The sequence below is a fragment of the Falco cherrug genome, chromosome 9, assembly GCF_023634085.1.
Source record: "Falco cherrug isolate bFalChe1 chromosome 9, bFalChe1.pri, whole genome shotgun sequence".
NCBI classification, from domain to species: Eukaryota; Metazoa; Chordata; class Aves; order Falconiformes; family Falconidae; genus Falco; species Falco cherrug.
In genome coordinates this window covers 21,752,380-21,772,765 of record NC_073705.1, presented here as the reverse complement: position 1 = coordinate 21,772,765, position 20,386 = coordinate 21,752,380, and the positions used below count along the sequence as shown (strand labels likewise).

Genomic DNA, 20,386 nt, shown 5'->3' with positions numbered 1-20,386 from the left:
AGAGTGGTGGTCTTTACTTGCTTATTTTCTACTATAGTCAAAAACCAAAATTTGTATCATTGCTTCATATCTGATGAGGTCTGGTTTAAAACTGATTTATCACATCATGATTGATGTCGATTTCCAAGAACGATTGAGCTCTCCCCTGCTCCCCCCCCCCCCCCCCCCCCCCCCCTCCTCGGCCTTTTCCCATATTTTGGAAACTTGAAACATTTCCTCCTCTTTGGATTCTTCCAATTCTAATGATACAAGAGCTCATGCTGCAGCTTTCTGCACTGTTAAAGTCCTGAGATCTCATTCAGCTTCTTAACTACCTGGTTTCTTGATATCTGCATGTATCTTTAGTCTACTGGAGTAGTTTTTCTCTGAAAGCTTCTATTACTTTTAAGCAATTTTAATATTTGTTGAAGTCAGAGTAGCTAGCATTATTCTGCTGTCAGTATTTAATCAGAAATGAAGCTGTTCTTCTTAGTATACCCTTCACAGAACAGATTCAAGTATTGCCTTTGTGGAGTAGAGTGGTCCAGGTGGCTGTGAACATTAGTTGGATAGTGTCCTGAGACAAATTGTGAGGTTACACTCATGTAGAAGCCATTTGAGTGTCCTCCAAAAAACCCCAAAAACAAAACAAAAAACAAAAACCCCCAAACAAAACCCCCACAAACCTTTAAACTGCTTTCATTTTAAAAACAAACAGATTATTTCTGTCTTCCTGGCAGAATCTTCCTGAAGTTCATGTATGCTTTTAAAATTTATTTTTTAAGTGTCTACAAAGTTAATGTGAGAAGAGACAGGTATCCATAGTGATCAATGTTCAAATGATTCTGATGTTAATTTGATTCAGTGCTACAGCATTAAGAAAAAAAGAAGATGTAGCAAAAGAAGCTCAAATATACTTGTGAACTCCAATGGTGTTCCTGAAGATACTAAATTGTTAACTTCTTGTTAATAAGAAGTGGCAGTGAATTCAGAATATGAATTTTATTTGGTTCTAAACAGATTTAAAATATGAGGAAGACCATTTCATGAGAAATCAAATTATTTAAAAAATGTAGAGTATAAAAGATCTAGAGGGAGATTAGATTTTCAATTTGCATACTAACAATCAAAACTTTATTTACTCTTAACAGATGCGACTCTTAAGATATTGTTAAATGGGGTTGAATTATGACTTGTAGCTTAAGAATCCTTTTCTTTTTGGAAGATGTGCAGTATGCTAGCTTGTTTTGAAAGGTCTGTATAAGAAAATAGAGTGAGATTTGTTAATGAATATTCAGATATGATCCTGGGATACTTTGTACCTGTATAAATTTTTGGTTTGAATTTTAATTATCACAATTTTTGGATTATGTTTCTTACTTTGATCATTAACCTTATCTTGAATTCTAAAGTTTTCCTGTTGGAAGGACTGTTTACATCAGTAAAAGAAGTAATACATGCATCCCATAACATATATTAATAATAAGCACGGAATATATATTTTATTGTGGGATTTAAGGAAAATGTGTAATATTATTGTTCTGCTTTATTATCTTTGTTTATTTGGATTTTTTTTTTTGTTGTGTTGTGGTGTAACAAACAGCTGCTGTGTATTCTGTAATCTTTGAGGATGTATAGCTTTTGAAGAGAACAGAGATATTCTTACTAGTGTTACCAAATTTTTTTAATTTACATGAGGAAATAGAAAAGCAAAATTGTTTTTTCATCTGTTCTAAGATCCTAGCATCTTATTTAAAAAAAAAACCCAACAAAACAACAAACAAACGCCAAACACTGCAAAATAAAACCCAAACAAAAAAGAACCCCAACCTTGAATTAATATTGTATTCCATGTAATAAAGCTCAAAACTGCTCTGGACTGAGGACCTGTGGACAGTGTTTGGAACAGCCTGGGTGCGGATGGTGTAACGATCCCAGTAACACTGGAAAAGGGCAATGTTTGGAAGGATCGTCAAGAGGCCCAATGAAGCCTGTTAGCACGCACTCTAATGAAATGGTGCTTGATGCTAGTCTTTGTCCAAAAGAGAAAAATTATGAGTGGTCTTTTATCCAGTGTCCAGGTAAGGTCTGCTTCCATTCTTTCTTATATATGAAATAAGAGGTGTTTCTCTGTTTAAGCATGCCAAATTAACATAATTGTTTTGAATAATACAAACAACAAAAAAATGAGACTTGTTTTTCCAAAATATTTCCTAAATATGTAGTTTATTACTCTGTCTACTGAACATTAAATTTGCTTCCTGTCATGCCGGTTCACATGTGAAATTTAATGCAAATAGTTTAACCAAAATTGCCATTTATTTATAAATGAGTTTCCACCCATCCCGTCCTTCTACTTTTTCAAATGCAAACATATGAATTTCCTTCAGCTCTTGCTTTCTTCTGGCTTTCCTATCCATTGAAGAAGAATGCAGGTGGGGAGAAATTATTTATATGCAACTGGTGATGGCCAGAAGCAGGACCTTCCTGCATCCCTGCTGCTCGCGCAGGAGCCCAGCTGGCTGTGGGAATGGGGGACCGCCAAACATCCAAGCTTTTCACCCAGCCTAACTTTTCGACATTTGGAGTAAATAAAATGTATGCTTTTGTAATCTTAAAGAGAATCTCAGAAGTCTAAATTTAAGCCGTACCAATCTCATTATACTGTTTTTTATTGTTAAGTTTATTGGAAAAGTAAGCAGCAGTGTAGTAGTGCAGGCAAATGAAAGGCACATTGGAGAGTTTGACACACCTCCAGCGGTAATTTACAATAAATAATACAGTTTAAAAGACAACTTGAAATATTTTTTTTTTTTTTAATAATAAATGATGTAATTGTGCTAAAGCTGTTTTTCCAGCAACTGTTCATACTGCTGATAAATTTGGAAGCTGGAGCTTCTCTACATGAAAGCTTTTATGGATCCACACAGCTACATTTTTTTGTTGTCCTGGGTACTTTTTTCATCAGTGTATTCTCTGTGTGTGCATATATGTATATATATGTATGTTTATATATATTTATATGTAAGTCTGTATCTCACTATGTTATTTAGAAAGCAGAATCTCTGAAGAAAGTTTTAGAAAGTTTTCTTTTGGTAATTTTTCTTTAAATACATAGGTAGAGAACAGATTATTTTTAAAAAATAATTTAATAATGAAGTGAAATGTAAAACCAAGTGGACACTGTCAAATGTTCCGACTTAAAACCAAAACCCTCCAAATATCTAATATCATTTCCTGAACAAAGAAGCCTCCAGTAAATTTCTGGAAACAGTAGAATGACGTTACATTGTATGGAAACTTCAGTACTTTGTATGTTAAAATAGAGGCATGTTGATAAATGTATTGTTAGACTTTCATTGCAAGACATAATATCTACCACCAGCAAAATTGTAAACTAAATATATATATATATATATCTCAATATATATATATCTTGCCTAAAATGTTTGAGTTAGAAGATTTTATCACCTTATTTGTTTTGTATTTATTCTTCATGGAAAAATGTTCTGTATTCATTCTATGTTCTGACCAAGAATTCGCTGGAGTTCCAGTTTAGTTTAAAAACCCACTAGTTTTATGAGTTTGAGGCAGACCCTACTGAAGTCATAGAATTCAAATTTCAATTGATGTGAAATTTCATTTTGATTATTATAGGCTGTAGGCTTTGTTCCTAAGCTTTTATTTTCATTTTCTTAAAATATTATCTGTAATGGATTATACTAATACAGTTTATTATTCTTAGAACAGCAATTGTTTGATGTCTTTGAAATAAGATAGAATTGATACTAAGTCGGTATAAGCCTACTGAACAGTTTGTAGTTTCAATGAAAATAAAAATAAATAAGTTATAACATGTAGTTTGAAGATTAGTCTGCCACATCGATAAATAGTTGGCTAAACCATTCATGTTCATTCATGTATGCACTTAGTTTTCCTTGTAGTTCATATCCATCCTCTTTATAGTACCTCCGGGCAATTGTGTTGATGAGAAGTATTTTCAATTAATTCTTATCTTCTGTCTGTTCAAATCTCTAAAACTCAGCAGGTAGCATAACACAGTGTTGATTTTTGTGACTGGTCACTTTAAAATCAATAGTCCTCAAAGCAGCTGTCAGCTGTCATAATATTTCTTTTGATATGAATACATCTTTACTTTTTTCGACAGATTTGTATTTTAACTGAACTATTATTATAAATAAAATGGCAAATATCTATAAAAAAAAAAAGAAAAATAAATAGTGCTGGCATTTCCTTTCAGAACAGTTTAGGTGGAACGCAAGGCCAAGGTTGTCTCTAAATTTCTCCTCTGAAAAGCAGTATGTATTGATTCAAAGTAGTTTGTTTAAAACTAGCTGAAGTATATTTAGACTAGATCCAGATTGTAATCTTATTATGTATACATTTTATATATATTGCATAGCTTCTTTTTATATTTTCCTAGTATTAAGTATTTTCTTTAAACCATAATTATCAACAAATGCCACCATCACCAAACATTTCAATACAGAGCTGAAAAGGAAATTAGACATGAAATTGCTTATCTCCAGGGCAGCCTCACTGAAGACTCAACTAAACCACCTTTGTATGTGTGAGGAAAATTACGCTGTTGCTGCCAGTCATGTATATTAAAATCACTTACTGAAAAAATTACTTTCAAAATTAAACTCCTAGTTCTTGTTTAAATGGCCATTAAAGTGTTTCATTATTTTCATTATTTTAATTATTTAATATTGTTATCCCCAGTTTGATTGCACTCATCTCTATACCAGAAAGTTATTGAATTGTGCAGTTCTGATTTTTCTCTTTTTGCAATGAGATACATAATTTTAGGAAAATCAGCAAATATATTATTTTCAAATGGTGTGTCATGTCAACTGTAGATTGTATTGGTTCTTATTGTATATAAATGGATTTTTAAAATTTGGTTTAAATCTCTTCCATTTTCATTGCCTTAACAAAATGTAAGAACTAAGAACTACCATGTATGACCACATGATATTATAATTTACAGCAAACTAAAATTCACAATAAACAAAAAAACATTATCGAAGATTGCCTTCATTTTCCTTTAAATAATACAAAAATTAAGAAAAACATAACTAAGCATTAAAAAGAAAAGAAAATTTACAAATCAATAATCCACTAATTGGAGAATACCAGGATGAAACATTTTTCCTACATAATGACACAGCCATCATTAGGCAATCTTAATTTACTTTAAAAGACACCTATTTAATACATTCCCTGTTTTTACTTTTTGTTTATTGGGTTGCATTTTTCCCCCTATTATTTGCTTTATGTCATTTAATGTGTAAGACATGCAAGCAAACTCCAAAATGGAACTGCAATTCATGGCATTTTCACATAGTTTTTTCTGAGAAAGGCAACAAACTGAAGAATGGCAAACTGTCTGGAGGAAGGCACCACAAAGCTCTCTAAAAATCAAGTATACTTAGCAAGAGTAAAACTTGTCATTTCTAAAGAGATTTAGTCAAGTGAGAAAACATCTTCTCCAGCAGTACAAAAATGTTTGTTACTTCTTTACACGATTCTATAGGCATAACTGTAGAAGAAGGAAGAGATTGTAAACTTGGGAGATTTAAATGGTTTATGAGCCAAGCCTGGCAATGGCTGTAGATATATTAGGTTACTAAATTAAAAAACAGCTCTAAAAAAATTTAAATCAATGAGTGAGAATCTCTGTCTTCCCCCCCACACCGTGGACAAGACACCAGTCACTGTGACATTTAGGTTAAAAATCCAAATTTTTTAAAAAAGGTCTTACTGAGATAACTGTCCTCTGCTGAGTCTTACACACCTGTCTCCAGTAAGGGATGGTCAGCTTTGACATAGTCTGATGTTTGTCATAGTCTGACATTTGACAAGCTGCTGTAATATACAGATTGCTCATCTGCTGAGCACTACGAGCTCTGAGGTCCCACTCTATAGAGAGGTCATCCTTCAAATCCTCCTGGTTGTCCAGCCAAGCCCTGGCAGTAGGATTAACGATTCTGGCAGAATTCACGGTGTGATTTTGCTGCAATAGTGATGGGTACTTTCTGAATTTCTCCAAAACGTGGAGCACTGGAGTCGAGGTGTGGTGCAAGATCAGTGATTTATGGTGGTGTTATTTGACAAAAAAGCAACTTTATGGTTTGAAGGTCAGGCATAAAAAATTTACATCGAGGCCAGTTATTTTTTTGCTCTCACTGAAGTCAGCTGCGGGGAGAAGGGGCTGGAGCTGTCTGTGGTCTTGATGCCCTTAAAACCCCTTGGGGTGCCAAAGCTAATGCAAGGACCACAACTGTTAAAAAGATGTGTATCTTTAGTGTTTCTATTTTTTTTTATGTTTCCTCTCCCTAGTAGATATGAGCTTGGGTGTGAGCTGTTCGTGTTCGCTGTTGCAGCAGCCTTTTGAATGGTTCACAGCAGATTGCCTGTAGGTATGGGGGTTTGCATTTGGTCTCGGTGACTTGCTGCCTCTGAACAGGTTTCTTAAGTGACTGGGAAGTATTTTAAAGCTATAAGGGCCAGATTCAGCCCATCACAATGGCAAAAAAAGACTTCCTCACACACCTTAAACTCAGTGTCACTACGTAGTCAACTTCTGTGGTCTTTTGTGCAAATTCGTGTCTTGTCAAAATGCTGTCTTAAAGAGGTTCTCTGTCAAAGTACAAATATATATGCTGGTCATTCGTCAGCATTGAAGTCCTCAGAATTGCATTGTATTGCAATTTTGTAATCGCATAGGAATGATTTTGTTCCCAAGAGCAATTTACTAATGGCTTTTTAAATGTTATGTTCTAGCTTGCCAGTGTAATGGTCACAGCACCTGCATCAACAATAATGTCTGTGATCAATGTAAAAACTTAACAACAGGAAAGCAATGTGAAACATGCATGCCAGGCTATTATGGGGATCCCACAAATGGAGGACAGTGTACAGGTAAGTCATGCTGCTGAGAGGAAAAAAAACATTGAAATGAGATTTTATGTGATGTGAAATTAACCTTTCTTTCAATGTTTCTTTGACAATACAGATGAGTTGATCAGCTAAATTAATGATTCAAAATCAAATTAATATTTTTAAGAGAAACTTGGGATTCATAATCATCTTTTTGCAGTTATTGTTTGGTCTGGGTGCTCTAAGAACAAGATGGTAATTTAAAGATGCTCTCCCAGGTAGGGGAAGGAGAAAGAAATTGTCTTGTGGGAGTAAACAGTTTAAGTCCTGTTATTTCAAAGGCATCTTTTCCTTGCATGTAAACAACCCTCTTAAAAGCAGCAAGAAGGTACTTATAAATGAAGTTCAGTATGTCTGATAGCACTAATTTGTATGAATGCATGATGGTACTGGAGGGATTATGCATTTAACAGACCAACAAGTCTTATTCATGTATAGTTCAAAAAGAAAAGCCTGGTATGCTGAGGACTGCAAGGCACCCCGACCTATTCTGTCCAGTTTTGTAATCGCTGCATTGCATTACAGGATTCTACTTGAAGTGAGAGAATGAAGTCAAATACACTATACACTACATTTTTTATTATTTTTTATATATTGCTGTAGGGCTGCTTTTTTACTTACGTGGGTGATTTTGAAGTTGACAGTAAGTTTTTCCTTTGTAACTAAATGAGAGAAGGAGGGATATGTTCAATATGAAAAGTCATTAAGGTAGTGGAGATTTAATCTAGGAAGGTGCTAGAAAATTTTGTCACATGACTTTTTCTTCTTTGTTATTGATGTTTCTTTAACTGGACCTTTACTTCTCAAGGCATATTTATTCATTTAACGGGTTCACTTGCTCTTCGGCACTTTAACATGCAGTACTCAATGCATAAAGCTGCATGTCTAGTAAACTCAAGCACAATATGTAGAAAGTGTTCAAGGGGATGGAAAGATTAATGTCTACCCCTATTGACAATTGCACATTGCTGGTGCTTTATGATGCTTTAAATAATTCTTAATAGTTCTCTTATTTCCTGAAGTTGACAAAATGTTCTTTTGCTGTCTATATCACATTTATGGCAAAATGATGTATTAATACAGCTTTTATTCTTCAGGGATACATTAGCTATCAACCAAATAAGTATTCCATCACCTTTAGTGAATTATGTGTAGTGAAATAAAGGCTAAAATCAATTTATAAGACCAGTAAAATTATAAATTTTATTACTTGTTTTTTCAACCCTAGCCTGTAAGGGTACATATTTTTACTGGTAGACATGATTGTAACAGGAGCTATTTAGACTAAAAATGCTTTAAAAAAATAACTGTTTTGAGGCTTTATCTGCATTGTATTTTGTAGGTTAGAGCCCATAAATCTGTTTAAGTCTTTTAAGACATTTTGATGAATCTAGTCATCATGAACTGTTAGTTGTTCTTCAGTATCATGATTTTTGTTTCTGTGATAGAGGTGCCCAAACTGTGGGCCAGAGATTTCTGCAGGAAAAAATACAAGTGATTTATAGATAAGCCAAATCAATTTTACTTGGATTTAAGAGGATTGTGGAACCATAGATGAGATCAGGCAGTGTGCAAATATAAAGAAAGTAAAGCATGTTTGTTTGTTTTCTTCCTTCGTTATGGTATCGCTTTTGCTAACAGAGAAAAAATTTGAAAATAGCTCAAAATTAAAACCATAATTAAAGTAAAAGCATAAGGAAAAAAATGTTAGTGGAAGAAAGGGCAACCTGTTCAGAAGCTGAACCAAAGTGTGACTGAAATAATTCAAAAATGAAGCAGGAAATTGTATGGAATAGCCAATCAAAGAAAAAAAAAAAAAAGAAAAACACAACTGAAAAAAACAGTCATCCTCACAGTCCTGTCTTGTGTCACTTTGCTGTTGCCAGCTGAGTTTCTGGCTGGACCCTACTGATACTTCTTTTCTGCTATGAATTATTTTTCTCTATGAGCGTTGAAACTGCCTGAGAATGCAGTGCATTTTTTCTTTGGAGCTCCTGGGTTATTTCTTTGAGGATCCAGATTGAAAATGTTTTAAAGGAATGACAAGATAATGACTATAACTCTTGAAGTACATCTGTAATACTACAATATTCTTCATATAACAAGTTGCTATAGTTACAGGGGTGTAACTTGGTTATTGTTGTGGTTTAAACCCAGCTGGTAACTAAGCCCCACACAGCTGCTCGCTCACTCCCCCTGCATAGGGATGGGGTAGAGAACTGGAAAAAGGTAAAACTCAAGGGTTGAGATAAAGATGGTTTAATAGGTAAAGCAAAAGCCATGCGTGCAAGCAAAGCAAAACAAGGAATTCCTTCCCCACTTCCCATGGACAGGCAGGTGCTCAGCCCTCACCAGGAAGGCAGGGCTCCATCATGCTTGAGCAGTTATTTGGGAAGACAAATGCCATCACTCCGAATGTCCCCTCCCTCTTCCCCCAGCTTTATATGCTGAGCATGAAGTCATGTGGTATGGAATATCCCTTTGGTCAGTTGGGGTCAGCTGTCCCGGCTGTGTGCCCTCCCAGCTTTTTGTGCCCCCCAGGCTACTCACCGGCGGGGTGATGTGAGGGGCAGAGAAGCCCTTGGCTCAATGCAAGCCCTGCTCAGCGATAACAAAAACATCTCTGTGTTATAAACACTGTTTTCAGCACAAATCCAAAACATAGCCCCATACTAGCTACTGTGAAGAAAAATAACTCTATCTCAGCCAAAATCAGCGCAGTTATGAATTGGAGAACAGTTGTAGGTGGGAAAAGAAATTGTACTCCATCTCTGCAGTTGAGAGGCAAAGTGGTGTATACTGGGAGAAAAAACTAAGAATTATTCTCTTAAGGTACTAGTGACATACAGTATAAAATAATTTTTCCCACTGTCCTGACAGAAGTACTTTTGTTGGGTACATATATTATGTATTCTATTGTTGTGATATATGCACTATAGGTAATATCTCACCTCCCAACTTAGTTTGACTATTGCGGATATAGTTAAAAAAAGATTTGCAAGAAAACCTTCCTTTTCTTTTATATGCTGGGTTAGCCTTTGCTGTTCCTTGGATCCCTGATGATCTTGAAAGGAAGGAGAAGTAGATGCGTAGCAAGTCTTCGGAATTTTTTTTTCCTTAACAATGCTAATCCTTTCCTAAATCCTTTCCATTTATACTTCTGGGAGGTCATTCAGTAAGCTCTGAAAGAAGCTGACTGTCCACTCCTGGATCATCAATTCTGTTCTGACCTTTGTCCAGGGATGGAAAACTCTGTACAAATATAGCTATTTTCCTTATTCTACTTTGGGAATAGTGATGCTTTTAAACCTGTCATCAAAGAAGTAATACATTCACAGTGGAATTGCATAGTGTTATGCTATCAAATTACTATGGGATGAGTAACAGTTGTTACAGGAAAAAGATATAATTTGTGTTTCAGAAGATTTTGAATATTTGTGATTAAAGAATGGGTAAAAAGAAATTGACTTTTCTGGATTTTTGCTCACTAGAATTGCTGACTTTTCAATAGCTTTAAAACAAATCTAAGGACTCGCTTTGCATCCTGATATGATGCAGGCTTACTAGATGTGAGAAAGCTGAAAAGGACAAAGCAAATATGGAGGCATAGTAACAGGCTTCAAATATGCAAAAGGAAGCTGAAAAGAGAGAATGATGATAAAGTGCCTTCCCCCACACCCCCATTTTGGCTGAGAAGAAAGTAATGGGATTAGGTTGCAGGAAGAAAGGTTAAAGTGGTATACAAGGAAAACTTTCTACTGGTTAAACTGTAAAATAGGTTGCCTAAAGACATGAAATCTGCATTATCACCTACACTATATTTTTAAAATTTTCAAACTAGTGTTGGAAAAGGGCAGTGAATTAGCTGATTCCACATGTTCTTCTCCAGTCCTAATTTTCAAAAGATTCTTGGAGTCTACAGATCTAGAATGCTGGGAGGTATTGAGTAAAGATAGATCATTTTCTTATTAAATTGGAATAGTTTATGTATAGTAAAATGACTATGGATATTTGACATGCTATGAGTGTTTAATACACATGTTCCTGAGTCTTACATATTACTTGTTTTGGAACCTGTAGCATTTTTGTTATTAAAAAGCATTAAAAAGCTTTTGTCTAATGCAGGTTTACTCTGTGATTAATTCTCACTCTATTTATGTCAGAAGTGTAGTGTATTGGTTGCTGATGGACAATAATTTGATGATGATCATATTTTTAATAATTGTTGTACTTTTTTTTTTAAAAAAAGATATGCAGTAGCAATTATTCATTTTAACTCTGTCACTTGAAGTCTTTCTTCTATACAGAGAATGAAAGTTAAAGTTTGTATTCTTGATGTAGATGTGATCTTTATATTCAGTATTCCTGAAAAGTGGCCTGCAGTTAAGATGTATATACTCCTCCTTTATGACATTTCACTGCACAATTATGTAGTTTGAATTATTTTTATATTTATTGCTGCATTCTACAAAAAAACCCCAAGAACTAGTAGTAAACTAGTAGTCAACTAGTTTACTAGTTAACTAGTAGTTAAGGTTTTGTGACTGTAACTTACTATAGTAATCTGTTCTTACACTAATTTAAAATGGTTCCAGAGAGTTACTATGTCTGTGATGTGAAACAGATAGCTAAAATCTAAAATGAAATTAATTTTTTATCTTACGCTATGATATATTTTTAGTTAAAAAAACACAAAAATTCTACATTCTTTGTTGGAAATAATCATACACAGTGCACAAATTAGTAATGTGTGCATGCTTAAGATTTGTAAGCTAAAGCCCCTGTATGTCAAAGAAAAGTGTAAAGAGATAGTACCATCAAAGTTACCATGTAAAGTTACAGCATCTTTTTTAAGAGTTCACTCCATGTTCAAGAACATGAGGGAAGCCAGGGGTGAATTCTGAGCATGAAGGAACAGAGTGCTTGAGCAATGGACAAATCTGGGGTTCCACACCAAGCTCCAATTCTGTTTACCCCTTTTACCTGACGGATCTTGAGTGCAAATGCATGAGTAACCCTTGGAGTGCTAAATGCACTGCTGTCAGTCTGTGCCAGAAATATCTGAGGAATCAACCCCCCTAGTGATCTAACAGAATATGGCACACACATCGCATTGTGCGGAAGCTTGGATGAGAGATGCACAGCTCAGCCTTGTTTGCTTCTGAGCAGGTAAAGCTATTCAGATGTAGGAAACCTAGGAAGCCTTGTAGTCTGAGATGGAGAAGAGTTGGAGAACGAATATTCAAAATAGAAATTACTTTTATTATTATTATGTTTTTCTAATTCTGCTCAAGTCCTGTTTGAGGTACAATTTTGAAGGCATGACTATCAGAATTCAGTAAAAGAAAATTCATCCCTAAATGTTGGTGGATTTTGGAAATAAACCAGCTCTGGCTGTAGATGGGAACAGATATTGGCTTGCTGTCTTGGTGGTTTCTCTTAGTGTTACATTTTCTTGAAGGTCTTGCTCTGTCATGTACTGCATGTCTGGGAAATATGCAATGTTTTAATAGAAATTCTATAAAAGATAGAGTTTTAAGTGTACTGCAGACCAGCAAAAAGTAACAGGAGAAAACAGTATAGGAGATTGCTTGGAACAATTTTGTGTCATCTTGGCAACATTTTTTAGCATTATTTTCAAACTTATTAATCATTTACTTAGTTGTCAATGTTAAAAAACTACTCTCGTTGCTTATCATCTTGTCATTTTCTTTACGCATGGTATTTTTAAAAATTATTCTTAAAATGCATGAGATGCCAGGAGAAAACTCTTTACTGTAACTTATGACACACACTGTGAATGTATAATACCTTTAATAATAAGATAACATAAGCACTTTTCTGTATTGCCATTTTCCCCATAAAGAAATAACATCCCAAGCAGCGTTTAGATTCCCATAACTGTTTTACCATTGCTGTTGCTTCTGCAGTAGGAGTAAAACTGTCAATATCAGCACAGCAGGAACATTGTATTTCAACTGGAACCACTCACTCTCTAAGCAGCCTTAATAAGTGTGGTGTTTAAGACACTGATGGCCATTCTGTAGAAGTCTCCTACCAGACAGGCTGTATGGGTGAAGTTTTCTAAGCAAGTCTGTAGCATTTCTACAGCTTTTATTGATCTGTCCCCTTCTCTGCTATCACACAGTTGAATGTTTTCATTACTAAAGGCAACGGCTTCCCCCCTACATTTGATTTAGAATTATTGTGTTTGAAAATGTGAAGTTAATTGTTCATTGGAAACATTCATTTTTTTATCAGATCTTTAAGCCGTTAGCAAAAGCAAGCATGTTTCTAGAGAGTGTACACCAAGTGTGCATCAAGTCCATAGCATCCATTGCAGCCACCTGAGAAGTCTGGGTGTCTTTTTTTTTTTTTTGTTCTTCTAGTACACCGTGTGTGGACAGAACAAATCTGAGCTTTTCTACTACTCTTTTAAAGCATGTCTTTGCAAGAGCATGCCTTTTGCAGTGTCTGCTTCTTATGCACAATGTGTAACTCAGTACTTGGCACTCACATTTATATACATGTGCTTTTGTGTGTACATCTACACATGCTACTCCCTGATTTCGTTCCACATGAACTTTGGCAGCTGTACATTTGCTACCTAACTTACATATATCTACAGTAAGTACCTCAAAGAGATTAAAAAAAACCAGATAGGCACCAATTAAAGATCAAGTTATTAGACTAGCTTTAAGGTATCTTGACTTAGGTGAAATTGATCCCAGCAATATATTTGCCTAGCAAAAAAAAGTTGTGTAGATATATATTTGTGATTATTTCTATTGGTTACAAGAATTAAAAATAAAAACTTGTGACTTGTTGATGACTAAGATACATCTTCAGTAACAGGAGGAAAATGCATGGTGCGAAATCTTGCTGCTCAAAGAATGTGATTACTGAGTAACTGACAGGTTTTATGAGAAGAGGCTGAAGATGGCAGAAGTCATTATTTCCAGTGTCTATGAAAGAGGGGTATGAGAAAGATGTTAAACTGATCATGGCAGCTAATTGAAAATGTTCTCCTTGGTTTTTAGGTTCTATCTATTACATTTATTTAGGTTCGAAAGGTGTCTGTTTGGTAGATTTACACATTGTTTTTCTCTGGCACTGTTTATGACATTTTTACTTACTCAGCAGTAGGAACCTTTGTAACATGTTTTCGTCATGACAGTCCAAGGAAGAAATGGTACAGATTTCCTTCCTTCCCTGTCTCTCCAAATGTAATGCTGTTAGAAGCTACCATAGGCACCATCAGGAACAGAGCCCTGTTCCTATGGAGTACAAAGGGCAATCAGTGTGTTAGATATTGGTGGTGGGATGGGTGGGATCAGTTTCATTCACAAGGAGCACATGTGCATTAGAGTAGGGTGGGTTTTTTTGGTAGGCAGCACATCTAAGAAACTCCCCAATTACTTTGGAGTAGTCTGTAGTCTGATTTATTAGAACACAAACATCAACGTGAACAGCTAGGGGAGGTGTACTAAAGAAAACCAACTGGAAACAGATCTACCTTTTTCTAACAAAGTTCTCTGCCAGTTTTCTTTCCAATCCAACAACTTCTTGCTGTGTTCAAGCTGAATCATACTCCATACAATCCACACTAGATCTTAGGAAAGTCCCTTTTTTCCTATCGTCCAGTATGTTTTGATGCTGCTCTTTTGTTATAGGTAGGCCTCTTCTTTTCTGAAATATCTCCTAGTTTCTATTCCTGCTCCAGGTTTTCTGCTTCTCATGACCTTCTCTCTCAATTCTGCCTGCTGCTCCCAATAGTTTTTGTAAAACTTGTAATTTTTATTTGCATCCAAGGAAGAAGCAGTTTCCTCTCCCATTTAGAGAGTACAAAGTATCCCATAGTGTCCAGGACAATGTAAATGGGGTCTTTCTGTTTGCTCCACAGCCATATTCTTAAAATATATATACATACACATATATATGTGTGTATGCATACACAGTGCACAGCATTGTATATTAAATTGTAATGCAGCAAATTACATAATTTCACACATTACAGAAAGCATCCTGTCTTTCATAAAGGAAAAATTTGATCGCATGATAAGGAAAACAATTTAGTGTTCAATTTCTTTTTTGAATTAAAATATGCTGTTGTCTACTTAGTTGATAGAAAGGTACCTGGTAATTTCCCTTTAGACTTATTTTTCTAGATCTCAAAAAAGTTATACAGGCAGTGAGGGAACAGAAAGCAGCAGTCTTAATTTTTCACTTCAACACTATCACTACATAGCTTTTAAATTACCTGTAGTTTGCGATTGCATAGGGCAGGTGTAGAGAAGCATCAACCTAAATATTCTGAATATAAACACTTTATGACTGTATTTACAGCAGTAAACTCAAAAGTGGAAGAAATTATTTCCCTAAGATTTATTTTATTTAGTAAATATCATATCACAATGACATTATGCTTGAGTTTAAGTCTCAGAACACCTGGAGACTAATGTATCTTAGCATTAGGAACTGTATGATGCTACTTTAAACAGGCAAAACTAGGTAGATGCCACTGGCCTGGGAAATAGTTTTTGGAGGGAGAAATGAAATCTTATGTTTAAAACTTCATCAAGGGATTTTTTTCAGTATCTGAACTCATTTTGTTTTGTTGTGATTCAGAACTTTAGAAACAGTTTCTGCAGCAATCCTGGCCTTTGTAAATATTTTAAGGTAAAATAGGAATTGAAGATTCTGTCTGTCGGGAAGGTCCTACCACTGTCCGGTGTCTGATGCGTATGTTGGTAACTTTTCAGGACTATCGTAAAATAGCTGTACAATTGGGGGATTTCTTCTCTTTAACAACACAGTTAAATATTCTAGTAATTTCTAGTTGTTGTAGGTAATTCATGCCAGCAGTCTGAGCAGTAGGAAAGTGATAATGATTTTGTTTTAGATTAAGTTTATGGTCTGCTTTTGAAAAGGCAATTTTAGTGTGCTAAATCTTTTTTTTTTTTTTTAAATTATTATTTTCTTTTTTTTTTTTATTACTGTGAGTGTTGACTGAGCACTGGAGCAGATTGCCCAGAGAAGCTGTGGATACTTCCTCCTTGGAGATACTCAAAACCCCTCTGGATAGGGTCCTGGGCAACTGGCTTTATGTGGCCCTAGCTGGGCAGGTGGGTTGGACCAGATGATCTCCAGGGGTCCCTTCCAACCTCAGCTGTTCTGTGATTTGAAAACAGTGCCATATACTGAGGCATTAAAGGCCAGACATTTCAAAACTTCTATTTTTCATGTCCTGTTACTTTGGTTCCATATACCATTCCTAAGGGAGCATAATATCCATCTTTGAAAACCTTGCAAGAATTCTTCAAATTTATATTTACGTTACCACTAAGCTCTTGTCAAGTGTTTAAACAGTGATTTACAACAGATCTCCACTGCCTTCATATTCATTGGCTGGTTGAAGATTTTCAGTGTGCAAAGTTTGAATACTGCTTAATAATACCATAATCAAAGTTGATTACAAATTGACCTCAGCTGGTATAAGTATTCATGCTATTTTTTCCCAGCTTTAATTTTTCTGTGCCTCTGTTTGCTATCATGTGTTATGATTCTATGTTTCCTTAAAAATGCATGCAAAACCTGCACGCGTTGTACAAATAGCTTGGTTAACTTTATACAGTAATGACTTCTCTGCTTCAGTAAGATGCTTTTTATATTGTTTCACCTACTTCTGTTTAATTCTATCTTTGTAAAGTGGAATTAACACAGCTGAACAAGGAGAGAGGAGACACGCTGCTATCTGTTGAATAGCTTTGCAACTCCATCAGTTTTGCCCTGACTTATACCTTTCTTGTTACAATACAGTTATCCATACTTTCTCTGGGTTGTAGCATGAAGCACTTTTGCACTAAGGCTTTTCAAAACCCAAATCTAATGCAACTGCACTGTCTCATTTATGTGATATGCTTGTAAAGGAAGTTAGACCATTATTTTGAGGTCTGGCAATGAGTGTATTTGTGTGTAGAGTTCAAGCGGCCTTTTCTTGGGTTTTTGGTGCTTTGTTTTTTGGTGTGTTTCTTTTTTATTATTTTGTTTTGTTTGTTTTTGTTTACTAGGTTCTCGATTTGTTAAACAGCTGGACATGTAGTAAAGTTTTTATCCCCAAAACACATTCAGTGGACTGAAAAGTTGTAAATGCTCAATGAACTGTCAACTAATAACTGTTAGAGTATTACAGTATTAACTTCATACTGTGAGATCTGAAAGTGCATTTGATGACTGATGTATAGCTCTGTCAAATATTATGTGGCCAAATCAAAGAGAACAAGAAAAGCCCCCAAAAACCCCAACCAAACTCCCAAAGAACAAAAAGTCTCCCGAAACCCCAACTCCCAACAAAAACTCCTTGCCTGATTGCTCATTACAATTCTTAGCATAAATGCTTGTGCTAGTTTTTACAGCCCTGTAATCTTTATTTTGTGCCTTTATTGTAAAGTTTTATGGTTGTACCCCTGGGTTTTTTTTTTTTTTTTTTGCACATGCTTTTACTCCTGACCTAAGCGAGCCAAATGCTCACTTTTAAGTCAATGAGTAAATAAGCAAATAAGCTTTTTCCAGAAAACTGAGGCATCCTCTGACCTGGAAGACAGGGATAAGGAGGAGCGGAATGAAGTCCCCACTGTGCAGGAGGAAGCAGTGACCTGCTGCTCCGCTCAGAAATACACAGGTATATGGAGTCAGATGGGATACACCTGGGAGCACTGAGGGAGCTGGTGGAGGAGCTCACCAAGCCACTGTCCATCGCTTATCAACAGTCCTGGCTGACCAGGGAGGTCCCAGAAGACTGGCAGTCAGCCAATGTGACCCCAATCTACAAGAAGGGCAGGAAGGAGGATCTGGGGCACTATGAGTCTGTCAGCCTGACCTCGGTGCTGGGGGAGGTTGTGGAGCAGCTCACCATGAGGGCCATCATGCGGCACGTGCAGGACAACTGGGGGATCAGGCCCAGCCACCTGGGCTTGTGAAAGATAAAGATGGGTCCGGCTTGACAAACCCGATCTCCCTCTACAACAAGGTGACCCGCTTAGTGGATGAGGGAAAGGCTGTGGATGTTGTTGACCTGGACCTTAGTAAAGCCTTTGACACCATCTCCCACAGCATCTCCTGGAGAAACTGGCTGCTCATGGCTTGGACGGGTGTGCTCTATGCTGCGTAAAAGGTTTGCCGGACAGTTGAGCTCAGAGTGGTAGTAAATGGAGTCACCTCTGGCTGGCAGCAGGTCATAAGTGGGCTCAGTGCTGGGCCAATTCTGTTGAATATCTTCATTGACAATCTGGATGGGGGCCTGAGTGCACCCTCAGTCTGCAGACGACACCCCGTTGGGGGTCAGTGCTGACCTGCCGGGGGGCAGGGGGCTCTGCAGGGGGGTCTGGGCAGGCCGGGCCGATGTGCCGGGGCCACCTGCATGAGGTTCAACCAGGCTCAGTGCCGGGCCCTGCCCGTGGGTCACACCAGCCCCAGGCAGCGCTGCGGGCTGGGGCAGGGGGCTGGGAGCTGCCTGGGGGGAAAGGGCCTGGGGGGGCTGGCTGACGGCCGGCTGGGCAGGAGCCGGCAGGGTGCCCAGGGGGGCAAGGGGGCCAACAGCACCCTGGCTTGTATCTGAAATAGTGTGGCCAGCAGGACCAGGACAGTGACCGTCCCCCTGTACTCGGCACTGGTGGGGCCGCCCCTCGAACCCTGGGCTCAGTTCTGGGCCCCGCACGACAAGAGGGACATGGAGGGGCTGCAGCGTGTCCAGAGCCGGGCAGCGGGGCTGGGGAAGGGGCTGGAGCACAAGGCTGGTGAGGAGCGGCTGAGGGAACTGGAAGTGTTCAGCCTGGAGAAAAGGAGGCTCAGGGGGACCTTATTGCTCTCTATGGCCACCTGAAAGGAGGTTGCAGGCCGGTGGGGGTCTGTCTCTTCCCCAAGATAACAAGTGATAGAGCAAGAGGAAATGGCCTCAGGTTGTGCCACGGGAGGTTTATATTGGGTATGCGGAAAAATTTCTTCACTGCAAGGGTAGTCAAGCATTGGAACAGGCTGGCCAGGGAGGTGGTGGAATCACCATCCCTGGAAGTATGTAAGAAAATGTATGGGTGTGGTGCTTAGGGACATGGTTTAGTGATGGACTTGGTATTCCTGGGTTAACAGTTTAGACTCGATGATGTTAAAGGTGTTTTCCAATCTAAAGGATTCTATGATCCTGTGTCTAATAGTTTTTACCTGCACACAACTAGCTACTGTTCTTGATGAACTAACGGTCAAAGCATGTATTGCCTAAATTGATTTTGTACTCTGAAATGGGATATTCTGTGCACATTGCCTGAATTCTCTGCATAGTATGATCAGACTATATCCATATATATAGCTAGCATTGAGATCAGCTAGGAGCATGCGAACTACAGTTAATTTGTTTTAAAATCAAGGTACTGAAAGGAGCATCTGCCTTTTGCATAAAAAAATTATAGTTAGTGCACCCAGGGCCATTTCCATCCTGAGAATCAGTTGATTCAAAACTGCACATCTTTAGTCAGGGTAGGCAAAACCTTTAGTAGTTGGAGCAGATGGAATCATTTGCTTTTTGAGGGATTTAGGTGTCAAACTCCCAAACTTCCAAAGTGTTAAACTTCCAAACCTGGAAGCCTAATGCCTTAGTACTGAAATTTATTTTGGTAACCTGCCCTTGAAGCTTTCCCAGCCTCTCATATCCATCACTGGTATCACTTACAACATCTGTTAATACCAGTTCTCTGTGGGGAACAGTCATACAGACTGTCATTTTGATGAGAATATGTAGGAATTATAATAATCTGTGATAACCAAGGATACAAAAAATATGTGAGCTCAATAAAGTTAGATGTTAAAGAGAATTAATTGATCATTTTTTATTTTTTATAACTTCTAGAAAATTATATGCTAGCAGTTGGAACAACATTTAAAAAACAGAGATAGTTTAACTAGTGTATTAGTTTTTATTTCAATTAACTTTTTCCGCTGCTATGACCACAAAGTGGTGACACGTGTCCAGAAGCATGTTTGTATTAGCCTGTAGTAATAGTTTTAATAGCACAAAAGCTGCTGTTGCTAGCTATTAATCTTCAGTGAGCAATGACCTGATGTTTTGCTTATATCGTTAATTATTTAGAAACAAAGGACAGATGTTCACAGTCCAAATTATATCACATAATGCATTTCTATATAAAATGATTATATGAAGAAGGTAGAAATTTAAAATAGAACATCTAAATTTTGGTTCTCAAGCAATCATCAATCTTTCCTCCGATTGAGTCTGGTAGTCATAAAATTGCTTATTGAAGTCAGGTAAATTAAAAACAAACTGGGTACAACATTTAATTTTGTAATAAATAGTGTATAGATTATTTCTAAGAGACTTTAAAAAACCCACAATTTCTTGTATTTTAAAAAATGATTCTTCTCTTGTATTTAA

At 36.9% G+C, this 20,386-nt stretch overlaps 1 protein-coding gene across 2 annotated transcripts in view; it reads left to right on the top strand.

The window, feature by feature from the left end:
• ATRNL1 (attractin like 1) overlaps positions 1-20,386 on the top strand; it is a 525,452-nt gene that overhangs the window by 137,793 nt on the left and 367,273 nt on the right. For both annotated transcript variants that reach the window (XM_027812182.2, XM_005443870.3), the window contains exons 18-19: positions 1,842-2,060; positions 6,790-6,927. In XM_027812182.2, the coding sequence (XP_027667983.2) occupies positions 1,842-2,060; positions 6,790-6,927 (357 nt within the window). The remainder of the gene's footprint in view (positions 1-1,841; positions 2,061-6,789; positions 6,928-20,386) is intronic.